Source organism: Pezoporus occidentalis, unplaced genomic scaffold, assembly GCF_034315485.1.
Source record: "Pezoporus occidentalis ecotype Australia unplaced genomic scaffold, CSIRO_AGI_Poc_V1 ctg213, whole genome shotgun sequence".
In the NCBI taxonomy this organism is placed as follows: Eukaryota; Metazoa; Chordata; class Aves; order Psittaciformes; family Psittacidae; genus Pezoporus; species Pezoporus occidentalis.
In genome coordinates this window covers 1188341-1214088 of record NW_026913997.1, presented here as the reverse complement: position 1 = coordinate 1214088, position 25748 = coordinate 1188341, and the positions used below count along the sequence as shown (strand labels likewise).

General features: G+C 44.2%; 1 protein-coding gene across 4 annotated transcripts in view; it reads right to left on the bottom strand.

Annotated features, from left to right (window-relative positions):
- The window catches only part of PLCL1 (phospholipase C like 1 (inactive)), a 210120-nt gene that overhangs the window by 4719 nt on the left and 179653 nt on the right, over positions 1-25748 (bottom strand). For 3 of the 4 annotated variants that reach the window (XM_062619703.1, XM_062619707.1, XM_062619704.1), the window contains exons 4-5: positions 22596-22671; positions 18740-18849 (exon numbers count right to left, since the gene is read on the bottom strand). In XM_062619703.1, coding sequence (XP_062475687.1) covers positions 18740-18849; positions 22596-22671 — 186 coding nt within the window. Of the gene's footprint in view, positions 1-18739; positions 18850-21856; positions 22498-22595; positions 22672-25748 lie in introns of those variants that run through there. The other variant, XM_062619705.1, reaches the window with a different exon arrangement.

The following is a 25748-nucleotide window of genomic DNA, read 5'->3' as shown; positions in this document are numbered from 1 at the left end:
AGAATCCACTTAAGAAAAGCGTCAGCAAAATTGTGTCAACACCTTAACGAACTAAATACTGGATCGAAGCTGGAGTAGACTCTGTAAGTATGATTGCCTTGAAACAACCTTCATAAATCAGTCATTGTGATCATCTCTGCCCACAGAACAATCCTCTTTGCCCTTACAAACAAAGCATCTCTCACCCAGACAAAGAGAAATCATGACAGTCCACTTCAGCATCTATCCATCCATCTCCCTTCTGCTATTGATATCATCAGCCTTCCTGAGAACAAATACTTGTGAGAAGGTTAAACTCAGCATTTGTCACTAAATTAAGTCGGAAGAGATGAATCAAGTGTTCTACGTGAAAAACTGATCAAGGAGCCTGTTTTTATTTGGAGTTACAGCATATTGTCAGGTTTCATACACCTAGCTACAACTAACCATGGAGCCTCAGCACAAATTAACATTACAGTACAAATAATGCAGCTTGTCAGGCAACTGTAAGATTATATGCCTTTACCTTGACAGGTTAATACTACTTAGAAAACAGGGATAACCTGACATGGCTTTAAATATTGCACAATTTTAGTGACAAGCCATGGAAGAGCTGCACAAGCAGTTCTAGATAGGCACTGGCAAAGGCCACAGATGGGATGAATTCTGTACGTTGTTTTATTAATTTGTTTGGGGTTTTTTTTTGTCAAACCAAACTCCGAAGTTTCTACAGAGCCGAGATGACAGCTCATTATATCCAACAACAACCCAGACTCTGAGGCTGGGGAAACGGGAAGAGAAGGTGGGTTAGGCAAGCGGCACCATTTTGTGCTCAACTCCATGGTATTTTTGTATACATTGCATGTGTATTTCTACATAAATATAAATATATGGGCATAGGTATGTACATTAATAATTACTATTTCTATTCCTATGCTTTCTAGGGAACACCCTATGACATGCAGGTCATGGCACACTGCTCATTCTGGGCACCCATCAGTACTGGGACCCCAGCTAATGCACAGGCAGGACCCATAGTCCCCATGTTGGCAGCTGCCTACACCAGCATTAAGGGACTGCAGGAGGATGCTGAAAGGCCACCACGCAGCCTGTGCAGAAGTGAACTGCACTGGCAGGCTGCCCCACATAAGCACCTTCCTTTACTGCTTGTGAAGTAGAAAACCGTATGTTGTGCAATAGGGCTTTCCTGGCGATCAAAACTGGCTGTGTTTTCAGGGAGGCTGAAACAGTGGCTGCGAAGGCCATTTTGTAATCTGCTGCTTGCTAAAGCAGACGGTTGCTTATCTCCTGGCAGACACATTCTCTGACAGCACATTATGGGAGCTTTCCTCTCCGCTCCTCAAGGGATGAATAAACAAACGATAAATAACAGAGGTCTTACCGCCCGTACCACATCATGCTCATGATATTGCTGTTATTTTTTAACTTCTTCTCAAACAAACAACCTCTTGGATTATTATTTAATCACAAAGGAAAACCTCCAGTGGCTGACAGTGGTTGGCTGAAAAAGCCAGACATGGCCAAATAAAACCACAAGTACTGTGTCATTCCGCATTTCAGAGGTAACATGGGTAAGGTAATGGCACTGACAGTCCATGCCCCAGGACTTGGAAAGCAGAAATGCTGAAGAGCTGCTGTGATATTGGGATAATCTACATGGAAGCTGCACTTACCACAAGGGGTGCATTTTCAAAGTGGCATAGTGGGATTTTAATTGTGTTTAATATTAATAAGGAGGCACACAGTTAAATGATTGTACATGGCTTTGAAAATGTGATCCTGAGGAGGAAATCATTAATGAAATGATTAGACTGCTATGTTAAACTTATTACAAAAAGCAGATATTTTTCCATGCCTCCTTCAAAGCTAAATGTGGGAACAATTGATATGTATTTGATTATGATACATCCACATTTCAGAACTGTGTACTCCAAAAATATAGACTATTTCCGTATCAACGCAGACTTTAAAAACCCACCCTTTTCATTATTACTGCAGATGTCAAGAGCTTTGCTTTATTCTCTGTGATAGAGACCATAATGCACATGTCATCATGAAAAATTACTGTACAGAAAGACTATACACAAAGCGTATAATCATTTCTTACTGCAAAATAAAGGATTGCAAAAATGAGTTACCCAGAGGAAAAGCAGGGGCCAAACATTGCTTGCAAGTTTATTTTAAACCCTTGCATAGCAGAAACTCACTTCCTGTCCGGAAAATAAAAAGGCCATGCATATATAAGATGGCACTTATAGGGCTACTGGGTATCATTTAAGGCCTGGGTTTTGGGATAGCTTCCCATATACCCAATTCTGAACCAAATGCAAAGGCTTGTTTCTACCTGGCTGAAATCAGCAACAGCTTTGCCACCGAGTAAATTGGGCAATCCAACCAAGTCCTCACTGGAGCCTGAGTCACCATCTTTCTCAGTAGTTGCTAGTAATTTTCAGACTTCAAACTGAGCATCTCGTTTTGGTGTATCAGTGTGTTACTGACAGCCAGAGACCTTCCCTCCCATTTCCTAAAGCGGGGTCTAGCAAAAAAGAAGGAAACACAGCTGAGAATCAATTATATCCCATAGAGATGTATGAGAAAGAAAATACCCACCCAGGGAAAGGCAGCCACCATTTGAAGCATTCAATCTCTGTAAGCAAGAGCAGGAAAGAGAAACTATTGTGGAACAGATTGTTGCGTGCAGCTTTAACACAAGGTTACGTGATTAAAAACACAATAAACATGAGGTTTTAGATGTGTGTTAAAAGTGAATCAAAGGTTATGCCACAACAAGGTCAGAAGCTCTAGGGCTGATCTGCTCAATGCATTGTTGACAGCAGCTGGGACACCTAAGAGAGCAAGGATGAGGAAAATGATAGAGAGGAGGAGGAAAACTCAAAGGAGCAATTCCTAGTATTCTGTAACTAACCCAAATTACTCTTTATTTCATTCTTTCTCCATTTCTTTCATGAACGGATGCTGGCTTTCCCACCTGTCTCTGTTAAACAAGGGGCTGAGCGGGTTCAGGCAGCACTAGAACTCAAGCTCATTTCACCAGGAAAAGCACTGGGAGCACAGAACAAGACTTGGCTATGCTCTGTTTCCCAGCTGCTTTACTACCTATGCAGGAAAAATATCCTGTTTACACTTGATATGTGTACAAGTCTTGAATTGGAACCACACCCTCAAGGAACACTGGCAGCCTCGAGGACACCCTCCAACTTGCCAAGATACGACAGCCCTAAGGTGGTATGTCCCAGCGAGCAGCCTCCTGCCAGCAAGCACCTAACTTAGGACAACTGCTGGGTGAAGAGCTAAGGGGTAACCACCTCTGCAAACACTATCTGCAGTGCAGTCTCTTTTCCACTGCAGTCAGTTGTAAGAGCAAGGGAACAAGCCCAGCATTACTCCAGGTGGTTGGTAAAATTTACACGGCTACTCCAAAGAACCCAGCCTTGTACAAAAGCAGAAGGGTTTCTCAGCAGTTCAATGGAAAGCAGGCAGGAATCTGGATTACACCCACTCCACAGAACCCGTTCAGTCCTGGCTTGCCCTGAGCACCCAGCAGGTTCCAGTGTACTAGTTCAGTTCTCTTTGAGGCACAGATCTCTGCAACCAAAGGAGTTGCTCAAATACCATAGTAAAGGGACACAGAAGAAATTAATAAAAAATAATAAATAAATTATAAGAAATAGAACCAATAAGTATCAAAGCAAGATACAGAAAAGCTCTAACTTGTAACACAGATCAAATCCTAACCTCATTGGTGGTTCTAGCCATGGGCTAGACTACTCCTTTAACACACCCAATGGTTTTGTGACTGCTGGCGGGTACCCAGGATGGAGCCTGATGACAAAATTGTAACTGTGGTATGTTAAGAACAATATTGCCCCATACAAAGCCCAAAGCTTTTAAACTCATTTCATCTGCCCTTTGGGTCTCACCCCAAAAGTCTGCACTGTAGAGGATGATTAAAAAGGGATCTACACTGGTGCTCCGTGTTAGCCTGGTTAGTTTTCTAGGAGGCTAGTGACAGTTGCACAGCCAAGAAGTGAATCCCAGAACACAAGCAGTGATGTAAGTGGTTGGGAAGACAGAACACCAGCCCTCTGCCAGTATGGCACTCCACTCAAAAACACCCATGGCATGTTTTGCCTTCTTTTCCAGCTGTTGGAAAGGTGCAGTTAAAATGTAAATGGCAGTGCTGGATACTGAGAGACTCTGCACAGGGAAGTCTCACCAGTGCCAGTCCACCACTTGTACATTCCCAAATCCTGCAACACAGACCTCGAGGGCAGCCTGAGAGGTGGAAATGAACAAACACTTCCATCATACAAAGAGAACCTCAAAAAGGTCATGCAATTAGCAAAGAAGCGAAGACTTAGTAAAACTTCTGATTTTGGCTGCTGGCCTTGCCAGTGCGTGTACATTGCTGCCTTTGCAGCCATGGCAACTTTGGAAAGAGGGTCTGTATTTGCCATTCTCTTACAGGATTCCCCTAATGAAGTAAAGGCAAAGTCATACACGGCCAGCTTGCTCTCTGAAACCCAGTCAAATGCCCTTCCTAACCCTACTGGCCCTAGACCAAAGCCTGAGAAGGAATTAACATCAAGCATTTGCTTGAATACCTAAGTGGCAAAAGCACTCGTGCTGTAACATTCCCTACTGATCTTTAAACAGAGCTCTCCACTGAAATCCATGGGCTCTTGCAAATCAATTGCACTGTATGGCTGCTAATCTGTTCCTTCAAGCAGGCATTTTATGTATGAAGAGAGTGGGCTTTTATTTTCATTTTTTAAGAAGTGCCTCTTGCTTCTCTCTCATCTGGACGTTTAAATCAAATTACCTTGTATCAGGCTGTCAAAAGGAATGAATGTGAACATCGATTGTCTGTAACTGCGTTGCAGCAGGAATTTGCTTTCAGAAATAATGGCATTAATTTGATGTTAGCCATGTGCTGAGCTGTTCAGCTGCTTGTGTGTGTCTCTCAGGCACTACACCTAGCAGTTCGCAAGCACAGCCACAAATGTACAGACTCTCACTGTCAACCCCTCCACACTAGGAGCCAGCCTTTATTTCTGGTGATAACTTTGAAATCAAAGGGTTGGCTGGGAGCCCAGGAGTGCGCAATCAATACTAAGAAAACCCCATATCACTGGAGAGATAGGGGCACTATTTAGTTTTGATACACAGCCGTGAGATGGAAGTCAAAGCTGTATGTCCAGGCATTCATTTCTTAGTCCTTTGCTCACAAAACCCAGTTCTCCACATGCACCAGCTGGTAAGTCCAATGAAGTCCAGAGAGCCCCAGAAAAACAAAACGAAGGGAAGAAAAATGAGGCAGAAAGCACACAATTTTCTTGCATTTAATTTTTCCAAGTGAAAGGCCCAGGTGCAGGAAAAGCAATGTTCTGCAGCTAACAAAACACTGTGCAAAGCAAGCCCTGAGCACTTGTCTGGGAATAGCTGGCACCTCCCCAACTCTCCTCTTCCCAGGGCCCTTTGCACTGACTCACAGCTGCCCAGCTAGCATCAAAATCATGTCCTTCATCACAAGTGCTGACAGCAAAATCCCCCATAAGTTCACCAGAAATGGGGAAGGGTTTATAGACCATCCCTGAGCTGATTCTGATTTGACTGAAGCCAACAGTCACCTGTGCTGGTTTGGTGTCTTTTGGTGGGAAGGGAGTGCTAGAGTTGATGCAGCACAAACACTCATGGCTCTCCTCAGACTGCTGCTTAGGACAACAGCTAAAAATAATACCTGCAGCTGTGCTTAATGCTAACTGAGATAATCTAATCAGGATGAAATGAAATTACACCTGTCAGAGCACTGCGTTTCTGGACAGGTAACAGAGCATACTCATGCAGTGCTTGTTTCTGCCTAAAGCCCCTTGCGCTCTCCTTGCCTCTGAGTAGCCACCTGGCACAGACACTAATATATCTTAGGAACTCTATGGTTTGCAAATCCTCCTGCTGCAGTGGCTCTGGCAAACATCACCAGCTGACGGGGGGGCAGGCATCTTCAGAAAACCCCGAGCTCCCCATGCCTACTCACCAAGAGGGGACATGACACCCCTCTGGTTTGGCTGCTCTCCTCCCCTCATGCAAAGTGCTAAGGGCAGTCAGTTTCCAACCTGTTCACAAGCAGCCCATACCAGAAAGAACTTTATGCTAAAGCAGAAAGCTTTAAGATGAGACCAAAAACTTCAAATCACATGAAAGATTAAGTGAAGAAAGAACAAAATGACACAAACTGCTGTATAACTGCCAGGAGGGAACAGGCTTTTAGAAGATCCCTAAGCAAATGCTTACCCATCTCATCCCTGTTGGCTGGGACATTCCCTGTCCAGGGACCTGCAATCAAAGGTGTGTTTGCTAGTGAGACTGGCCAGCAAGTTGAGCAAAAGCAGAGCTAAGCCACCTTCTCTGCTTGCACTCGCCTAGCCAGAGGTCAAAGAGGGTCCTGCAGGCACAGCAGCCATAGACCCCACATGCTAACAGGGCCCTTGGGAGAATCCCACCCTTGCCTTTCCTGCGCAGATGAGAAGCCAAATACAACCAGGAACCAGTATGGTTATTGCCGTAAACAGCACACTGACCCAGCAGACAGCGAGCTACCAAAACAAAGCAACTGGGAGCAGAGAATAAAATTGTGAGGGGTCAGAAACAGGCATGGCTGGATGTGAGAACTCTCCATGAAGGATGGGAATGGAGACACAAAGCAAACAGAGTGAGCCAAGCACAAAAGTAAGTGGTGCAGGATGGAAACCTGAATGTAATATTCATTTACACATTCACTGCCCCAAAATGTCAATGAGGGAAACAGAACAAGCTTAATTTCCAGCTCATTATGATGCCATGACACAGATAGTAATAGGCCTTTAGGCAAAACTGAACTCAAATTTTAAGCCCGATAGAGGGCTGTAGTAATACCTCCACAGTTACTGGTGAGTGTTGGAAAGGATGAAAAGCCATGAATGCATCTTTTTATTCTGCTCTCATGTTCACAGCCTGACACAAGCAAGGCCATCTTTTTCTTTTTGTGATCTGAAAATAAACAGCAGCTGCCACAAGCAACAGAATCGCTGCTTTTGATTCAACATTCCTCCCCAAATGGATCCTACCTGTACCAGGGGAAACGACATATAGGAAAGGGTCCTTTGCCTCCTGCAGGGTTCATTACCTTGCACTTGATTTCAACTGACCCAGGTAAAAGAAGACTATAGCTGTCAAGGATACAATATAGTTTCCCATTCTGTTGTTCATACCTACAAGCACTTGGGCCTCATATTTCCCTAGCTCCTGTGCAAACCTTTGGGAACACCTGCCACATTTAGGGCTTCTGGGATCCAGTAGTGTTGCTGGGAGAGAATAACTGCAAAGGAAATGCCCGGTCTCACTGAGCACATGCAACTTTTGCTTAATGCCATTTGTAGCTTTTGACTAACTGTCCAAGCCCTCCCTGCAGGTCCATATTGCCAATAATCATGCGTATTAACACTGAAGTCTTTACTCCGCAGCCCTTTCCTGCTGGTGGCCCGAGACTACGAAAATGAATCAATACCACCATTGAGTTAAATAGTGTTTTACTTTAACCGCAGCCCTCAGAATACGTAAGCAGTGTGGGTGAACACTTTCTTTTCAGTGTCAGAAGGCAGCAATGGAAGCTGGACTGGCACAATGAAACAGGGAGGGTCACACCAGCAAACTGCTGCCCGCTGGATTCAAGGTCAGCTCTCCTGACTTCTGTACTCACACAAGTGCAGAAGTCATCAAAGGTCCTGGCTAGCAATGGTGTTATGCACATCCCGACACACGGAGAGAGAATTCCTATCTATGCTCAGGAGGAAAAGGGGAAGGACTTGGCACTCATAAAGAGATATGCCCCTAAGCTTCAGAAAACTCAGTGGTAAAGTCTGTTACCAGATTTGACTGAGGCCAGGCAAAACCCAAACACCATCTTCAACAACAGCAGAGGAGGAAGTTTCAATGGAGCAACCGGCAGCTTTCATCACCTCCCGAGCTCCCCCAGGGAATTAGCTTAAATTAGACACCCGTTTCCCCACAGGGAGTGAGGTTTCACAGATGCTGGCACATAATTCACAGAACAAAAGGGGCAGTCAAATTCCATCATTTATAAGCACTGGGAAACTGTATGTGATCCACTGGCAGTAGCTGTAACGAGCTCAAAATATACCACAAAGGTAATTTTCAGAAGATGCTAATCCTCTTGGCACACACCAAAGCTGACATTTCAAACATAACCATTTCAGACTAGCATCAGTTTACAGCTCCCAGAGAACGGCACAATTCAGACTGAACAATAAGCAAACACAGGAGAAAAAACAACGTACAAGCAATTCTCTCTTTAATGTTCCCACCATGCAGTAATCAGTATCCTGGTCTATTCCTGATACTCAACAGCTCTACACAAATCCAGAAAAGTATGCCTGTGGAGGGAGGCTTCAGGCAGAGACTCCCCTTGCTCTCTCCTGCCACTGATCACCTAGAAATGGAGCCCTGCACTCAGACTCATGTTCCCTCATACAACAGCAATGCACACGCAGGCTGTGGAAAGGAGAAGCTCCCAGTGGCACAAAACCCTGTGTCTGAATGAACTGGGGAATTTAATAGCAGAGGAACATGGCTGCTTTGGGTACAACTCCTCCCAAAGGTTGTGGGTTACCCTGACTCGGGCAGGGTGCTGAGCTGACACATGGAGCTCCACGTTTGGAGGAAAACAAAGGGATTTTTCTCCACCGTATTTCATTAGTCCTGAAGCAATCACAGCTCCACTAGATCTTTACCAGGATACAGGACACTGATTCACAACCACACTATTCAACAGTTTAAAACAGGAGGAAGACAAAACACCCTGGCAGGAACCATCACCGTCATCTCTACATGGGCCGGAAGCAGCAGCATGTGCTAGCTGGGGAAGGATGAGATGAGCACAGTGAAAGCAAATTCTAGGTTGTAAAGCGAATTTGTTAAATAATGGAGATTAAAATGCAACTGAAATGATTTAAAAATGTAATGTCTTTTCAATAATAAATAACCATGCATCTGAATCTCTCTGCTTACGTATTATTTAAGGGACAATCCTCCAAGCTGCAAAAAGAGATAACTGGAGTTTTCTAAACCATAGTCAGTCCCCGAGTCCAAAAAAAATACATCCATTTTGTGTGTCTCAGCACATGAGAAATACCACACTGTTCTACTGACCACCCTGGAACAACATCAACAGTGAGCACAAGGGAGCAAAGGAAAACACCAATGAGCTCTCCAGTCTTGTGTGTAATGATCTATGTGATGCTGTCAACCTCTCACTAGTGGCAGACACTGGGGCTGGAGCGCTGCTGGGGCACAAAGTGGGGCACAAGCCCAGTGCCACCCCATAAGCTTGGAAAGGAATGGCTCCCACCCCTCTGGCACGCTGCCTTGCTGCTTGAGCAGGGCTGGCAGCTCGGCTTGGGTTATAATGCAATCTTTAACACCTCACAGAGGCAGCTGCTCATTTTCTTTCTTTGTTAGTACAGCCACTGACAGATAAAAGCAAGAAATGCGTGAATTTCTGCTGAAACTTATACTTTCATTACAGCCCTTTTAGTTCCTCTGAATGAGGTCATGTTGTCAGACTGGCACAAACAAGATTCCCAACTTCCACGTCTTCCAGGTTGTGTTAATTAACTCCACTGCTGGGTACGGCAGTCTTTGATATCCGTGTCTCAGCTGAAAATGTCACCGTTGCAGGAGAGGGGATGGTGGCAGAAGTTGCTGAAGTTCCTATGCCACTTTTAGTTCCTGCCTTCACTGTCTTCTCCTTCAAGGGATGGGAGACAACACTGACCCAGTTTTCACACCAAAGAAATCCTCCTTTAGTGGGGAACCATCTACAAACATTATTCCATTCAGTCATCTTTCCGCTCCTCAACACAGTCCCCACAGTACTACCCATCTTCCAGCTCAGTTCTGCACAGGCACACATACGTGCAAGATCAAGGATAGGGGTGAACTGCATACACATGTAAGACAAAGAGTGTGGTGGTTCTCCCACTGCTCCAGCATGATTGAGATGATACGTACAACTAGGGCAACACAGAGGGAAGGGGGATTTGAGGCTGGGGACAAGAGATGACAGTGAGGCACAGAAGGGTAGCTGAGGCAGAACAGCCAACCAAGCAGGGGCTTCACTGAGCTGGCAGCCTGCACAAGGAGGGAGTTAGACATCTATTTTGGCAGACTAGCTCTATTTAAACATCTTGACAAGCCTCAATTTGTGAAGTGACGCTAAAATCGGTTTCTTACACACAGCACCTCAGCATGCCAACCCTCTACTGGGCTCAAAGCCCATGCTGCCAAGGTGGCCTTGGCACAAGAGGTGCCAGGCACAGTGACCCCACATGCTCCTGGCCCTGTCTCACACCACCATTGCTGCAATGCAGCGTACCTCACCCTGCATGCACGCTGTCGGCTTGGCATTGGATCCATGGCTTTTGGCAATTTGTCACGTCACTCAAAAGGCACATCACAAGATGCTTGCCATCTACCTCTGGCTTATTTTAGTCAAACACAAGGAAAATTACATAAGCAAGATATCCCTAGAGGTTTTTCATGCAATCTTTCATTTCCCTAGTCTGTTCTTTTTGTCCCAAAGTTACTGTTCTTCTGCATAGTCGGTAGCCTGTCTGTCCTCCTACACATATATACATGCAAGTATGTGTGCAGACATACAAACCCATCCCAGTGAAACTGAAGAAATAATATTTACATCTGAAATGCAGACCTTTGGATTGCAGGAAAACGCTAAAAGGTTTACACCACAAGAAGGCAGCTCACAGCACTTGTTTTCTGGATGAACTTTGATGACCCTCCTTTTTCAGTCTGTCCTACACTTGGGTCCCACACTGACTGCAAGAGGGTCTTGTCCCTAAACCCATTGTTGTGAAACACCTGTGGGAGCAGAGCCCTGATATTGAAGGCGGAAGAGAGAAGTGATAAAAATGGCAGAGATGCACATTCCTGCTCAGATGACTCTGGCTATCAGCTCTTTCCCCATGTGCCAAGTGACTCCAGATCCCTGGGTCACTTGTCACCCTAGACACTGGGTGTCAGCATGTAGAACACTGCAGTCTCATACCAAGCACTTTTCATGCCAAATATCTCAGCAGGCCTCATATCCACAGCAGCTAAATGTTATTTGGATCCTGCATTAGGGCAGCAGGAGGAACCCCAGTGAAGCCTCTCAACAGGCCCTTTCAGTCCTGTTTTCTACACACCAAAATAGCTGTTAAAGGCTGGAGAAAAGTCAGAAAAAGGTGCATGCTCCCTGAATTAACAGAAACTATTAACTGGGCTTGGTCCTGCATGGGCCACTTGAGGTAGGGAGGTGAGTGCTGCTCATCACAAGCCCCAGAGTTGCAGGCAGGCGAGTGTGAGTGCAGGTGGATCCCTGTGCCTGGATGATTAAAGCACCAGATCTGCCTGATCTGAAGGAAGCACTTCTTGCCAGTCAATGGAACACTCTTGCTGTGACATTACTGGACAAAACCCCATGGATAACTACCATGGGAAAAAGCCTCTCCTCTTTGTCAGGCCATCCTAGGACCCCATAGAATCATGGAATCAGCTAGGTTGGGAAAGACCTTTAAGATCATCAAGTTCATGCCTTAACACATCTCTTCAGAAACTCACAGTATCACGAAGGAGCAAGAGCTGTGAACACTGGCAATCACTGCTCTCCCTTCCCCCAGTAGCCACCCCTGTAGCACTCGTTATTTGCAGATTTAAGATTGCCTGGGTGGCCTTCATGTATATTTTAAACACATATGAATATTTAATTTGCTCTAAATCCAATTCATGTCTTGAAATTTTCCTTGGCCAAGAAAACAGAGACTTTGTCAGGAACACCATTAAGGCTTCAAAACCACTCGTAGAGAACAGCCAGGTACCCACTGAGGCTGTGCTGTACTTGTTTGAGACTGCTCACTACATCCTCCCTGGAGCAATGCTCTGGCAGCATGGCTGACAGCCAAGAAAAACAGGATATTCCAGTTGATTAACTAGTACTGCTGAGAGACTGGGATTACACTCTTTTTACCCTGATACACACTGTTGAAGTAAATTGAGAAGTTCCCATCATCAGATACAACTGACAAAATCCACCAAGGCTAGGTGTCTTTTAAAGAGCTCTGATTCCTGCCTTCCGGCTTGGACAAGAAAGGCAAAAGCCAGTGCTATGAGCAGTATGGGGCAGAGTTCCAGGAAGCATCTGCCAACCAAATTAGCAGAAAACAGCGCTCTGCTATAGAATCATAGAATAGTTTGGGTTGGAAGAGACTTTCAAAGGTCATCTGGTCCATTGTCATTTAGTCCAACCCCCCTACAATAAGCATGTACAAGAAGGATCCACCTACCCAATATTTATACATGTTTTTGTTCCCTTGGTTTACAAAATACACTAATCAAAACAGCTTTGCATGTAAATCACATGCTTTTACCTCCTTATCTTGTAACTCAGTATCATTTAAAGGACTCTAAATCCCCCTATCTCAGAAAAATCACGAAATGCAGGCCCATGTCAGACACAGACAGCTCCATGGAACAGCCTGAAAGCCAGGAGCACAGCTTTGCCCTCCAAAGGAGTTTGGAATCTGGGAGCCTTCACCACACTCACCGCTGCATTCAGAGTATGCCAAGAGCCCAGGAACAAGTTGCACTCCCATGCACCTCCTCCAGACTCTTCACATGCTCAATAAGAAACAATCTAAACCTATCTCCTTCCTCACCTTTCCCTCTACTTTTAAATAAACTGCTTCAAGCTAAGCAGGTTGGTATTTACAAGACTAAGGGGATGGTGACCTTGCTGAACCATTTCACCTTCTCTTCAGCGCTCTCTCAGAAAGCCAGCAGCTTCCTGTTATGTTTTAGCTTTTTGTCCTTCAGTTCATGTGTATGAGACCAACCTGATCAAATAACTAGGCAATTAGAGAAGCTCAGCATTTCCTCATATGCTTGTAAAACCTGCCCCTCAATTGCAGAGTGGCTCAGCCAATCTTCACTGTAGCTGAGCTGGTCTGGAAGCAAGGCAGCAGAGCCTTCAAAAGCCACTAAGGAACACAGTCTGAAAAGGTTTAGAAGTGAGAAACACCACTCTGAACCGCGTCAACAAAGGAAACGCAAACAATGTGGGAACTAGACACCAGGAGAGACATTTAGTCTCTCAGGAAAAAGAGCCTTCGGGGTAGTCACATTCAAAACATTTACCTAGGGAGACCTGGAAACAAGTAGACATGGAATAATACAGTGAGCCCTGGATTTAAAGGCAAGCATGAAGTCTCCATGCCTCATAAACCACTCCTACCTACTGCTCTTGCTGGACTGTTACTGTCAGGAGATGACAGGAAATCACAAGAATTTGTTGCTAAGACACTATGGCTTATATTTCATCCATTTTCACAAACTGAGCACTGATGTGCATATGTCAGTAGAGATATGCTGGGAAAAGGAGGGACATAATATATGAGGAATTTTTCCGGGGGGCATGGGAAGCCTAACTAACACTTACATGGAAAGAAGTAAATAGTACATGGAGTGCTGCAGCTTTACAGGGGATTGTGGATTCACCATGCTCTCACTTAAGATCTAGAGGTGCAAATCCTTTGGCAGAAATTATATGCCATGCAGTAGAATATGTTGTTACTGTTGTGCTTTATTACATGAAACATCGGTAAGATTCTGCCATGCTGCTCTGTCATCCACTATGTAGCATGCAGAAGAGCAAAGCCATGGTTCTTGCCTAACTGCAGGAAAAAGGATTGATGTGAAAGGACCCGAATAAATCTTACAGGATGGTTTTAGAGTATTGCAGAGTATCCATTAAAGTCATTCCCATATATAATAATCCCACTATAATAATCCTTAACTTAAGGCTGTGAGTGGACCTAGTTCTTCCAAAGATCAGCAGAAAGTCTGTGTGGCACCACTGCACATAAGGTGCTTTAGAATAATAGTCACTGTTCAAGGGTCACCTGCTCCAAGCTCACGAGCATCGCGTCCCGACATGATAACGTACTGCTTTCCTTCCTAGAGAAAACAAATACTTTGTAGTGATGCCAAATTCATCCCAGCTGAGGTGAAGCCAGAGAGTTGGTACATACATCTTTCAGAAAACTGGCTTTTACCTCTCCAAATAGCCTCAAAGTGTGCATATGGGGCTCTGCCACCCAGGTGAGAGGTCTGGATCTTGCAGGTCTCCCAAGCAACTTAAGGCCGATTGTCACAAATGACTGCGATGAAGAAACAGGTCATCTGTGGCAATCATCCTCCAAAAGCTCTCTGTGCACAGTTTCGCTGCATAAAACCACTTATACCAGAGCTAGCGCTGATCCCATCTACATCATAAAATTGTGGATTTCTCCCCCAAAGAGTGAACTGCATCAGCAATTTAATAATTGTGTGCCTTCTGTATTCAAAAACCTCTCTCTTTCTAAATCTAATCAGCATTAATTTAAATGCAGGATAATTAGCAGATACACTCATGGATAGGTGCTGAAATGATCCCTGAAAATTTAACTACTTGATGTCTTGTAGCGTGCACTAGCAGTTGGAGTCCTAGTAAGACACAACACATGGTAGCAGATGTGAAATCTTATCATGGGCACCGAAAAAAGGATTTAGCCCCCCCGCCATGAACACATTTTCGTTAGATTCCAGCATTTGGGTGTCTGAGTCTAGCAGAAATCAGTAGAAGACTAAAACAGTAAATGCTGCTTTATCTTTGTCTTCCCATGTTTTGTCTATAAATAAGTCAGCATGTTGGTATATTAATTATGTATTTACTATCAACATGCAGGCAAGTACCTGGTGGTACTACTCCTAGACATTGTATGGGCTGATCCATCAAAGCACAGATAGCCCAGGAAAATATGTATGCAGACAGACAAAGCATGTCCATGGGAGAGCAGTTAAGTCTGAACCACAGACGACACACTCAAACTTTGCTTGGCTTACTTGCCAGGCTCTTGGGACTCAGGCGAATCCCAGCTTCTTTGCCTGAGTAAACACCTCCTGATAGTCCCCAACAGTTTCGCCTCAGCAAGGAGAGCAGTTTTGCAAGCAACAACTTTTTGTGCCCCAAACATTCTCAAAACCTCATAAAGCAGTCATTAAATCAGTGGTTGCACATGATAAATGCTGAGAGTGCCTCAGATACTAGAAAATACTTGGTACTAGGTGCCATGGGAGAGGCACATGGAGCAGACAGAAGGGCCCAAGAAGAGGCAGCAGCCTGCACTGTTGCATGCCGAGAGGGCTGGGAACAGACCCAAGCTGGCTTTGCTTACACATCACTCATACCTAAGTGAGCATACCTGACCGGAAAGCCATCTAGTGCTCTACAGTGGCACTGAGTGCAAGTGGTTATGTCCCAGCTCTCAGAAGAACTTGTCAGCTCAAGGCCAGAACTGTCCTAATGAGGCTTCTCAGCTTCTACCTCACTCATCCTGGTGCCCTGCTCTCTCCAAGCACAGGAAGGAGCAGCTCATGCCTGCCTGCAAAAGCAGCCACTCGTGCCAGAGAGGAGGTGACCTCAACAGGGAAAGGCAGGAGGAACACCAGCATGTGGGGAGAAACAGGCACCAGCCCATGCACCCATCTGAGGCCTTTCACTCAGGGAAATGGATAGCTACCTATTTTCAAAACAAGAAATATCTCATGACATTGAATCCTGAACTTCTGCAGCAAAAGAGAGGGTCAGACCAGAATGGCTACCTTGGCCAAGCCGAGCAATTCCACATGCCCGTTAGAATTAAATGAATGGCTCCTAACACTGTGGTCCCTGGGAAGTGGTAAACACAGAATTTCTTTTGCTGTCTTTGCAATTACTCTTAACTAAATACAGACAGGAAAACAGAGGCACAGAGATGGCGCTGCATGGAAATAAAAATGAAAGCGAGACTAAATTTGGGATCAGAACCATAATGTCACTGTGAGAACATGATTCTTCTGTCCCGGGTACTTATGTTGTGCCCCACAATATTACTGTATCACTGTACAGGGGACCAGTATTTTACGTGACACAGGACCAAATAGGAAGATGTGACATGGTAAAAATAAGCATCAGCATCACAGTTGACTTATTAGACTGTTCCCAAGTTAGAACGGCTGCGTTCTTACTAACATTTTTCTGTTCTGGCAAACAGTTTGTCCTTAAAGTGGGTATTACTAATATGTAATTAAGTTTCTACAAACCAAGGAAGAAAATGACTTATTATTTTGATTCATTCTCACTAAGTACCTCTTAAAAGTACCCCCGGGCATTTTTAAACATGAAGATTGCCCACAGTTATGGTTTTTATAAAATATACATTAATCTTGTGATATATAAGTAATTAATGATTTTGCCAGTAGCAATTTCTTATTGCATCTTCTCTTTGTATTCAAAGCTTATCTACTGCAGTGAGTCTTTATAAAGAAATACATTAATTAAATATGCCTTGGCTTCACTAGCCTAGGAAAAGACTATTAATCATCTCACAGGCACAAGCATTGATATAATACCTGCTATTGCTCATGGGCACCTCATACAAACTGACTACTGCTGCATGATATAATTGCCTCCAACAACCTGGAGTACACAAAGAGCTTTTCTTCTGTTGGTGTTGTGCCGTTCATTCACCTCATCTACTGTAAAGGAGCTGATGTATTTGCATTTGTTATGGGCGATTTTCTTCTTGTCTTACATCACTACAACAACATCTAGTGAAATACATTTGTAGTGACCACCCTGTCACTAGACATGCAAAGGACACCAATGGCCTGAGTGGGGTAGGGTGGTTGGTCTAGCCTCACCAAATCCTTCTGGGGAGCTCTCACCAGCACAGTGGGGAGAGTCAATGCCAAACATGAGATGTAGCAACGACTGATGGTCTCATATCAGACACCTGAATAACCAGATTCCCAGTTTTCTAATGCTGTTATCCAGCTGGCCTTCAGTCAGAATGAAAAAGTGTTTCATTTGCATTTACACCCATGGGTAGTTGCCGCAAACTCTGTTAATATTTTATGATGTGAGACAGGTAAAAAAGAAGTTGTGGCTTAGAAATGAAGCATGTCAGTTATTCCTTGACCTTGGCTAGATGTTCAAAAAGCTCTTCAATATGTTGATAATCTGCACTAGGATGCAATTATTTCTCAAGGAAAATATTTCTCTAATACCCTACTTATGTCTTCATTAATCATAGGTCACACTCAGAGGTGTGGACATCTCCTTTGATGAACATGTAAAAATGGAAAAGTTCAGAGCAACCCTGACTGTGTTTTAGAGCAACTCTGAGCGTGAGGCACTTCTTTTACCTAACACAGCTAAAGCTGTTCAGTTTCATGTTCAGAATTGCCTAGTGCTTTGGGTTTGGGGGTTTTTTTGGTCCTCTTTAGCTACTTGCCTCAGTTATGCTGCATGGAATAGGTCAGTCCCTTCCATTACATTTGAACTGGTTGCCTTTTCTCTAATCAGAGGTCCTATTAACTGAGCCTACATTGACTCCATTACTCACTTTCCCTCTCTCACAGTGAATCAAGGTACACAAGGAACCACAGATGCCCCCCAGGTCTTTTCTAAACCTTCTCTGCTACCAACGAGCTCTCCCACTCATTTTTACCCTTCAGCCTCTCTGTTCCCCATCTCCTGCTCAGTAACAGGACCTGTTAGTACTGCTTCCAGCTCCACGACCCTGAAGTACGCACCTCCTATGACTCTTGCTACCACTGCTGCATGTTACATTTAGGTGTGCACTTGATGAGGAGCTTTGTAAAAATTCCTTCTCATCAGCTGGCTTGTCCTGGGATGCCAGCTAAAGGAAGGCACTGCAGGGTCATAGGAAGATGCTGTCAGACAGGGAAACCTGCTTAATGGGAGCTGAAGGGAAGGAGCAGCAGAGAGAGAAAGGGAGGAAATCAAAGTGTGATCTGTCAAAGCAAGGTGGGAAACGAGGCTGTGAAAGAAGGCGTGAGCTGAATGCTAACAACCTGAATGCTTGGCTCAGGTCCTCTACTTGCTGCCTGCTGTGGCTGCACCAGATCTTCTCCTCTTTCCATCTTCAGCTGTCCCTGCGTAACTTCACCCAGGCTCAGTTATCCAGCTCCCATGACAATTTGTGGCTGGTTAGTGCTGAACCACTACATAAAGCCTGGTGAGTAATGTGATCACTGTGCAGTGTGTCACTGCACAGCCAGGATGGAAGGATGAAAATCCTTTTTTTAGCTGTTTGGATAATGCCCCAGTTTTGAAACATAACCCTGACATTCCTGCAGGATCTACAATATTCCTCATTGTTTTCCATGACAGCACCCCACGCCCCTTCCCTTCCCAAGGAGATGCTCTAGTTCTCATTTTACAAAACAAGTATCTGAGACGCCATGACTTCAGACAGGTCATGTTCAGGGTAAATGGGCAGAACAGACAACCAAAATCATGTCTCTGAGCATGGAAACCACAACCCATCTTCTGATTAGTCTTAGATAAATACCCTTCAAAAGCTTCCAAACCAGTATATCTAATTACATCTGTATTTTATAAATTTCAGTAATTGGAGGTAATGTCTGTAATGGCATATACATCCCATCAAAAAAATTAAAATGTTGCTTCAGTATTAGTAAAAGAGTACAAATAGATGAGCTGAAAGAGCAAAGGTTTGCTTATAAAGTTAACAGAACACAAGGTGGTGCTTTCTGTGCTTACCTTCAGTACTGTGATATTCCATGCAAAACTCTCAATGGCTTTGCTTAATTTTCTTCCTTTCAAACCTTCCTTTGTACCAAGGTTATGGAGCTCTTCGTGGAATTCCATTCCTAAAAACACAGATTTTTATGTCACCCAGTGCATGATTGATTTTTCCCTATATAGTGTTCAGTGAGCATTTCAGTCTTGCAGCTGGTATTTCCCATAACCTTGTTCTGTGTTTCAACCCATTCCCTGCTATGACTCCATCCTGGACAGCATAATCCAGAATAAGAAGGTCATACAGTCTTGTGGTTGTGCTTCCACTTTGTATGTAAGTAAGTCTTCTTTCCACTGCTGGGGTCCCACAGGCACTAATCCAGCACTGCTGCCTGCAGTCTGCATTGCTGGCAATACTGCGACAAAAGGCAACTGCCATCCCTCTCCTTGAACAGATGATTTTTGTACCTCAGAAGGTAGCTTGACAGACAAGGAAGGTACCTATTCAGCAAAGCAAATACAGACTCAAATGCAGAGCTCCTCATTAATCTTAATCACAGTCATACAGAAAAGCTCTTGTATTTCATGTTGATAAATTATGTCGGGAACGCACACCACTAATCACTGGATTGCTATTCCTGCAGTCTGGAGAACTGAGACTTCCAGCCGCAGCCCTGGGAATTGTCACATTTCATTGCTAATTTCTGTGGCAAATATCTGCAAATCCATTGCTGGATACAAGGATTCAGGAAATCTGGGAGCAGATTAAAAACCTAATGAGCCAAATTAGCTCACCAATTCCACAAGATTTGCAGTGTACGCAAACATTTCTCTGAATCTGGGATGGATTAAGAGATAAAATGGAGAGAGAGGGCTTCTTGTCCCTCTATTTGTACCTTATGGAAGTCATATTGGCACTAAACCCCTCCAAAACATCTGAAGCCTGTCCTGGCTGAGCAAACCGACTCCATCTCCAGTTCTTACACAGCTTTCCCCTAACATTTTAAGGCAAATGTCACTTTGCAAATTTGAGCTTCATTGAAATGACATTGGAGAAATACCCATCGAGAGAACATCTGCTCGGAGCAGACACAGAGGGCTCTGTGGTGCGTCGCTGAAGGAGTTAGTCCTTCAACAGCCCAAGGCAGGCTTGCACTCAGCGTAGCTTGCCCAAAGCATTCCTGGAAGATTAACAATAGGTTTCTTCTTGCTTTGCAACAGCTCCAGGAGCTCAGTAACACTGAGGCAGTTCTATCCCACACAAGGCAGGATTTCTCTATTGTTCTGCAGGTTTTGCCTGTCAAGGGTAACAGAGTTCCTGCAGAACTTCCTTTGGGAAACAGCCTAAATAACTGCAGACCAAGCAAGATTCCCATGCAGGTGTTCCTCACACCAACTGACTTACAAATCATTTCACTTCAGTAAGTGAAAGAAAACTTCCAAACGACTCATTTATGTCCCGCAAAAAAATAGGAAGGCTCATGGTGCTCAGCCCCACGTGGTGAGCCCTGCCTTTGCGCAGCACCCTTGTAGTTATCTTTCCCTCTGGACCTCTTTACCTGAGCTGCAAGTTGGAGACAGTGCTGCCCTCAAAAGAGGAGACACAAACATTTGTTAGTCTGTAGGTAGGAGCGCCAATGAAAACATCCTCCAAGCTGCTGCTGATCACTGTGCATTGGGCTGAGACTGCACATGAAAAGAACCCAGCAAAACCAGCCATCGGAGAAGCCATCTGAGGGATGACAGGACCCTGTGGCACAGGGAGCCTGGATCAAAACTGGCTGTGATGTGAAGCAGAGACCTGATGGGAACACGTGTCCAAAGGGAGCAGGACTGGGGTGAGGTGAACGACTATGCCACAGACAATTGCACCTCCGAAACCTCTTAATTTTGAGTGCTTCATCTTGCCACATTGAAAATGATATTTAACAATTTGCCTGAGTAATATCTGCAACAAACTAACCGGCAATAGAGCATGGTGAGGGATCCTCTCTACTACTCCTTTCCTCTGTCTAAATCCTGAGGCTTCGGAAGAGCACTTCACATCTCCCCAGCCTTCTTCTCAGTCAGAAATGACATTTTAAGGCTAACAAAGCAAAATAAATGAAAATACAAGTAGACGCAACACCAAAGAGAACAAACTTGAGCAGTTAATCTTTCTGCCAGGGAAGGAAGGGGAGGGGAACTGCATGGAACTCTGGACATCAGCACAGTGGCATGGTCCTGCATCATGTTCTCCCCACTCATCTCCAGCCCCCTGTTTGCAAGGATATCAGTGCCAGGCAAGTGTTATGGGTTCTCCTCTGCAGGCACAGAGCAGGGTGGGCAGAAAGATGGCTAATGGTGCTGAGGGTCTGCATCGTTTAGTGCAAAGTGTTGCTTTTAAATTACACCCTCAAGAAAGAGCCCCTGGCGCTCATTTTCTCTTCACTGTCCCATTCCTAAACCCTCTGCACCTGATGAAGGCTTTGGCTGAGGACATTTATGCTGCTTATGAGGATACACAAAAGCCAAGGCGTGACACAAGATGAGGCCCATGAAAGCCAGCAAGACATAACTGCTTGCCTCTCTTCCTTTTGCTACCCCAGCATGGCCAGCATGGCTCCAGAGCTCTGAATTTCAAAGGACTAGCTTGCACCCTGCTCTTACACCACATAAAAAGCAGTTCAATGCTGTTGTTTAAACCATTTCCAAATTTCCTCTAATGAAAAAGCTGAATTAAAGGATTTACTACAAAACATCAGCTTCGTTCATTATTTACATTTATAGAAGCAAATGGTTGCAGCCTGCATCACTTGCCAAATCCAAAAACACCCATCAGAAACAACAGTACTTATGATTGTTGTGGTCCCAGAAGACTCTGGCTAAGAATGCAAATTAAATACAGTTGCAAGCATTTGCATTACTGACCTTCAAGGCTTGCTGCATGATAGGAAAGGTGCAGCTGTACAGCTAAATGAACTGAAAACAGATTTAATTTATGCAGCGTAAACCCCTAGTAGAACGACACTGTGTTTATTTAACAGAGCCTTGGGTGGCATGGTTTAGTGTGAGGTGTTTCTGCCCATGGCAGGGGGGTTGGAACTTGATGATCTTAAGGTCCTAACCCTAACTATTCTATGATTCTATGATTCAGCATGGTCTCTGATACATGAAAGCCAATGGATACAGTTGTAGAGGATTTCCACTGCCAAATGTGGACTCATCTCTCTAGCAGGGCTTACTCTTTTGTGTCAGTGGAAACTACAGAAGACATGTCCCAGATCTGAGTCTAGCCTGCTCTCCTGATAAAGACATCCAGTACAATACACCAGCAACATATGATCTGCTTTGAGCCTACTTGGAGTGGTTTACGCCCATACACCTGATGTACATTAATGTATAGCCACACGGATTCACTGTGATACAATGGAATTATATTGGCATAAATTTCCAAGGCCTAAACCAAACCTAAACAGCAAACGTAAAGGTAGGCAAACAAGCTTGGTCTTGTGGGTTTCAAAACCTGTTGCCTTGTCATGTTTAAGAAAATGATTGTGATAGAGAATGTATCTCAGTAAAGGCAGTGTGCTTTCTCACTCCCTCTTGTTAACTGAATGTCTTTTTAGTTCATTGGACTGATTTAAATGCTGTCAGACATTTCAGAGCTGTAGAGCAAATGGAGCAAATAGCTTTTAAGGTGAAAGCTGAGGATCCTTTCCTAATCCCATGCCTGCATTGCTACTGGAGGGTGAGCCTTAAGCAGGGTGGATTCTGCCACAGAAAGCCTGGGATGCTTTCTGAAATACTAGGTGAAAGATTAGTCACAAACTATAAGTAAATTCTGGCACATCATTTCCCATCTCCCATCCAGAACTGCACGGTCAAGAAGAATTACCTGCTTTCTGGCACTGAACAATCTTGTCGTGAGTGATGTCTGCCGTCTCAATGAGAACCCTGCTCTCTTGAATCATCTGTCACAAAATAAAAGGGGAAAAAAGCAGCATTACTGGGGTTTTCCGCAACATCTACTTCACAGAAAAGTATAAAGATTCAAACTGCAAGCAACACTATAAAGATCAGATCATCCCTTCATACCAGGGCTCCCAGATCTGTATCAAGCTAAGTGACAGTTGCTCAGGAAACGTTTCATGTTTTGCCCCAGAAGCTAAAGAACAGCTGGTTTACATCAGTGAGACACCACTGCAAATAACACGAAGGAAACACACATGATTTCAGAGGAAAGCAGAGTTTTAGCAGACAAACAAAACTCATTCTATGTGAAACCGAGCTCTAGTTAGTACCTCTCTTGAAACAAAAGGAGAAATAAGCATAGTTCTTGACATAAACGGTTATCAAAAATGTTACTAAGTTATGAATAGCAGTGATTTCAAGGGGTACTTAAGCCTGTGCTGAACTCCATGCACTACAGCAGCTCAGTCAGCTACAGGAGTTTCCCTTTGGAGAAATTCAGATCCAATCCTAGCCTGTCATCAACATTTCTGTTGAAATTTAAAAGAAAGAAAAACTAAAACCAAAACAGGCCTAATCACAAGTTTCAAGAGGTATCCCTACTTATGCATCTTCCTAGAGTAGCCCATGCCAAGGGGGTTGAAACCTGATGATCTTAAGGTGCTTTCCAACCCTAACAATTCTGTGATTCTATTCTACGATTAATAGCAAACAGATGAAGGGTCCATTATATGACAAGTTTCCTGAGCCTTCCTACTTGCAAATGATACCTCCTTTGATGACAACAAGCCTTCCAAAACCCTTCAGAAGCCCAGGCCTGCAAGCAAATTGTTCCAATGCTATATTCTGCAAAACTGCAAAAGGTGGCACATTCCAGAAGGCAAGAACATGCTGTATAACAAACAATGCTTGAGAATAATCTCACTCTCCTGGGACACACACTACAAACCCCAATCAAATCCAAGCAGCATGAGAGCGGTGCCAATTAGAAATGAAGGAAACTGAATACTGCCTAATGTTACATCCTGAAACTGCAGAAGCCGCCATCTGAAAGCTCTGCCAAAATGCTACAACTGCTAAAAGCCTTCCTATTTCAAACACACTAAATATGAAAACACAACTAGTAGATTTTAATGATTTTAGTGGAAGACGGCATTAAATTAACATCTGCAAATTAGCATATCTTATTGTTTTAATTAGATACTAGGGAGGAGGAGATACTGCCACTTGTCACAACCGAACTTCCAAATTCTGATCCAAATTTTGCTCCTCGTGCCATCTTCATTTCTGACTAAACCTGTTAAGATGGCATTTAATAAGAATACCTACACCTTTGCTTTGGTAAGAACAAAAACATGAGACAAAAAAAATCCATTACCAGCTACACAGGCAGAGAGAAAAAAGCCTGATACATCTACAGGGTGTAAAATTGTTCCTTTAGCAGAACATGCCCAGTGCATATGGCTGCGATTGAAATTACTTTCAATAGTATCATTTGCCTTTCATTCTTATTACTTGCTTGTTCATGCATCATGTTGATTTTTTCGTCTTTGATATCTTTGTTTGTCATCTAGAAAGAAATTACCATCTCTACGCACCGTCTGGCTTCTCCGTACCACAGCACACAGTCATTTTGTGCTGAAGGAGCCGTTTAGATGCCAACTGCAAATGCTAAAGTTGATCTGAGCAGTAAAGAGAAGTCCTGAAAAAAACTGCAAGTCACTACAGAGGCAGCCAGAACACAAACGTGCATCTCTTCCACATGCAGACACAGGGCCTATGAACCAGTGCTCACACTGCTCAGCCCAGCCACGTGCTGCCACCATCTCCATGGCTGATGCATCCCATGCACCCATCACCCTGAGCTTACCCCTCCTTGGATCTGTGTCTGTACTTGCTACCCAGCAGCAAGGTTTGGCCCAGCAAGGTCAATGCAGCTAAGCTGGGACAGGATACCCAAAGTGTCTGACTCTGCTGTGCTCAGATCTCTGAAATGGAACTTAACTTGTGAGAGTTTTATATATATATTTATAGACATACACACACACACACACACACACATATATATACATGGCCACAGGAAATCATCCTACCACACACAAAAAAAACCCAAGCTTGAGAATGATGCAATTTGGTAATCTAAATTTGACCATATCTTCCTCCAACTACTGGGCCCGCTCCCAGGAGTTCCTGGCATGCTTGTTTTAGCGTTCTCAGATATGAAGGTACTACATTCATTTTTTAAGAGAGAAGTGGCAATAGGATGTCAATTTTCCCTTTCTGCAGAGAAGGTAGAGCAGCCCTCCGCTCCTTTGATGCTGACATCAAAGTCTCACTGCTCCCCACTCAGCAAGAACAATTAAAAACAGTTATATAGCAGAATTTAACCTATTCCTGTCTTAATGCTCAGCAGTAATCTTAACAAAAATACGTAACTTTTGTCCCATGAGAAATCCTGAGAGTGGATTCAGAGTTTCTCAGCTCAGTGACCAGGGTTAGGAAGTGCCTTTTTAAACTGAAAAGAGTGTAGATCTAGATTAGATAGAAGGAAGAAGCTCTTTACCACGAGGGTGGTGAGGCACTGGCACAGGTTGCCCAGAGAAGTTGTGGATGCCCCATCCCTGGAAGTGCTCACAGTCAGGTTGGACAGGACTTTGAGCAAACCTGGTCTAGTGGAAGGGGTCCTTCAGCCTTCTGATCATTCTCATGGCTCTCCTCTGACTTGCTCCAACAGCTCCATGTCCTTCTTACATTGAGGATACCAGAACTGTACTGGTGGGGGTTCACTGGAGCAGAGTAGAGGGGAAGAATCACCTCCCTTGGCCTGCTGCCCACACTCCTTTTGATGCAGCCCAGAACACGGCTAGTGCCTGGGCTGGAAGCACATTTTGCTGGGTCATGTTGAGCTTCTGGTCAACTAACACCCCCAAGTCTTTCTCCTCAGGCCTCATCTCAATCCATTATCCAACCAGCCTATAGCTGTGCTTGGGCTATCACATGAGAGACCGAGATTTTCAATCCCAATTTTGCCGGTAATGTTTCAAAATCCGCCAACCTGTCTCAAGCATTACAAGTGAGC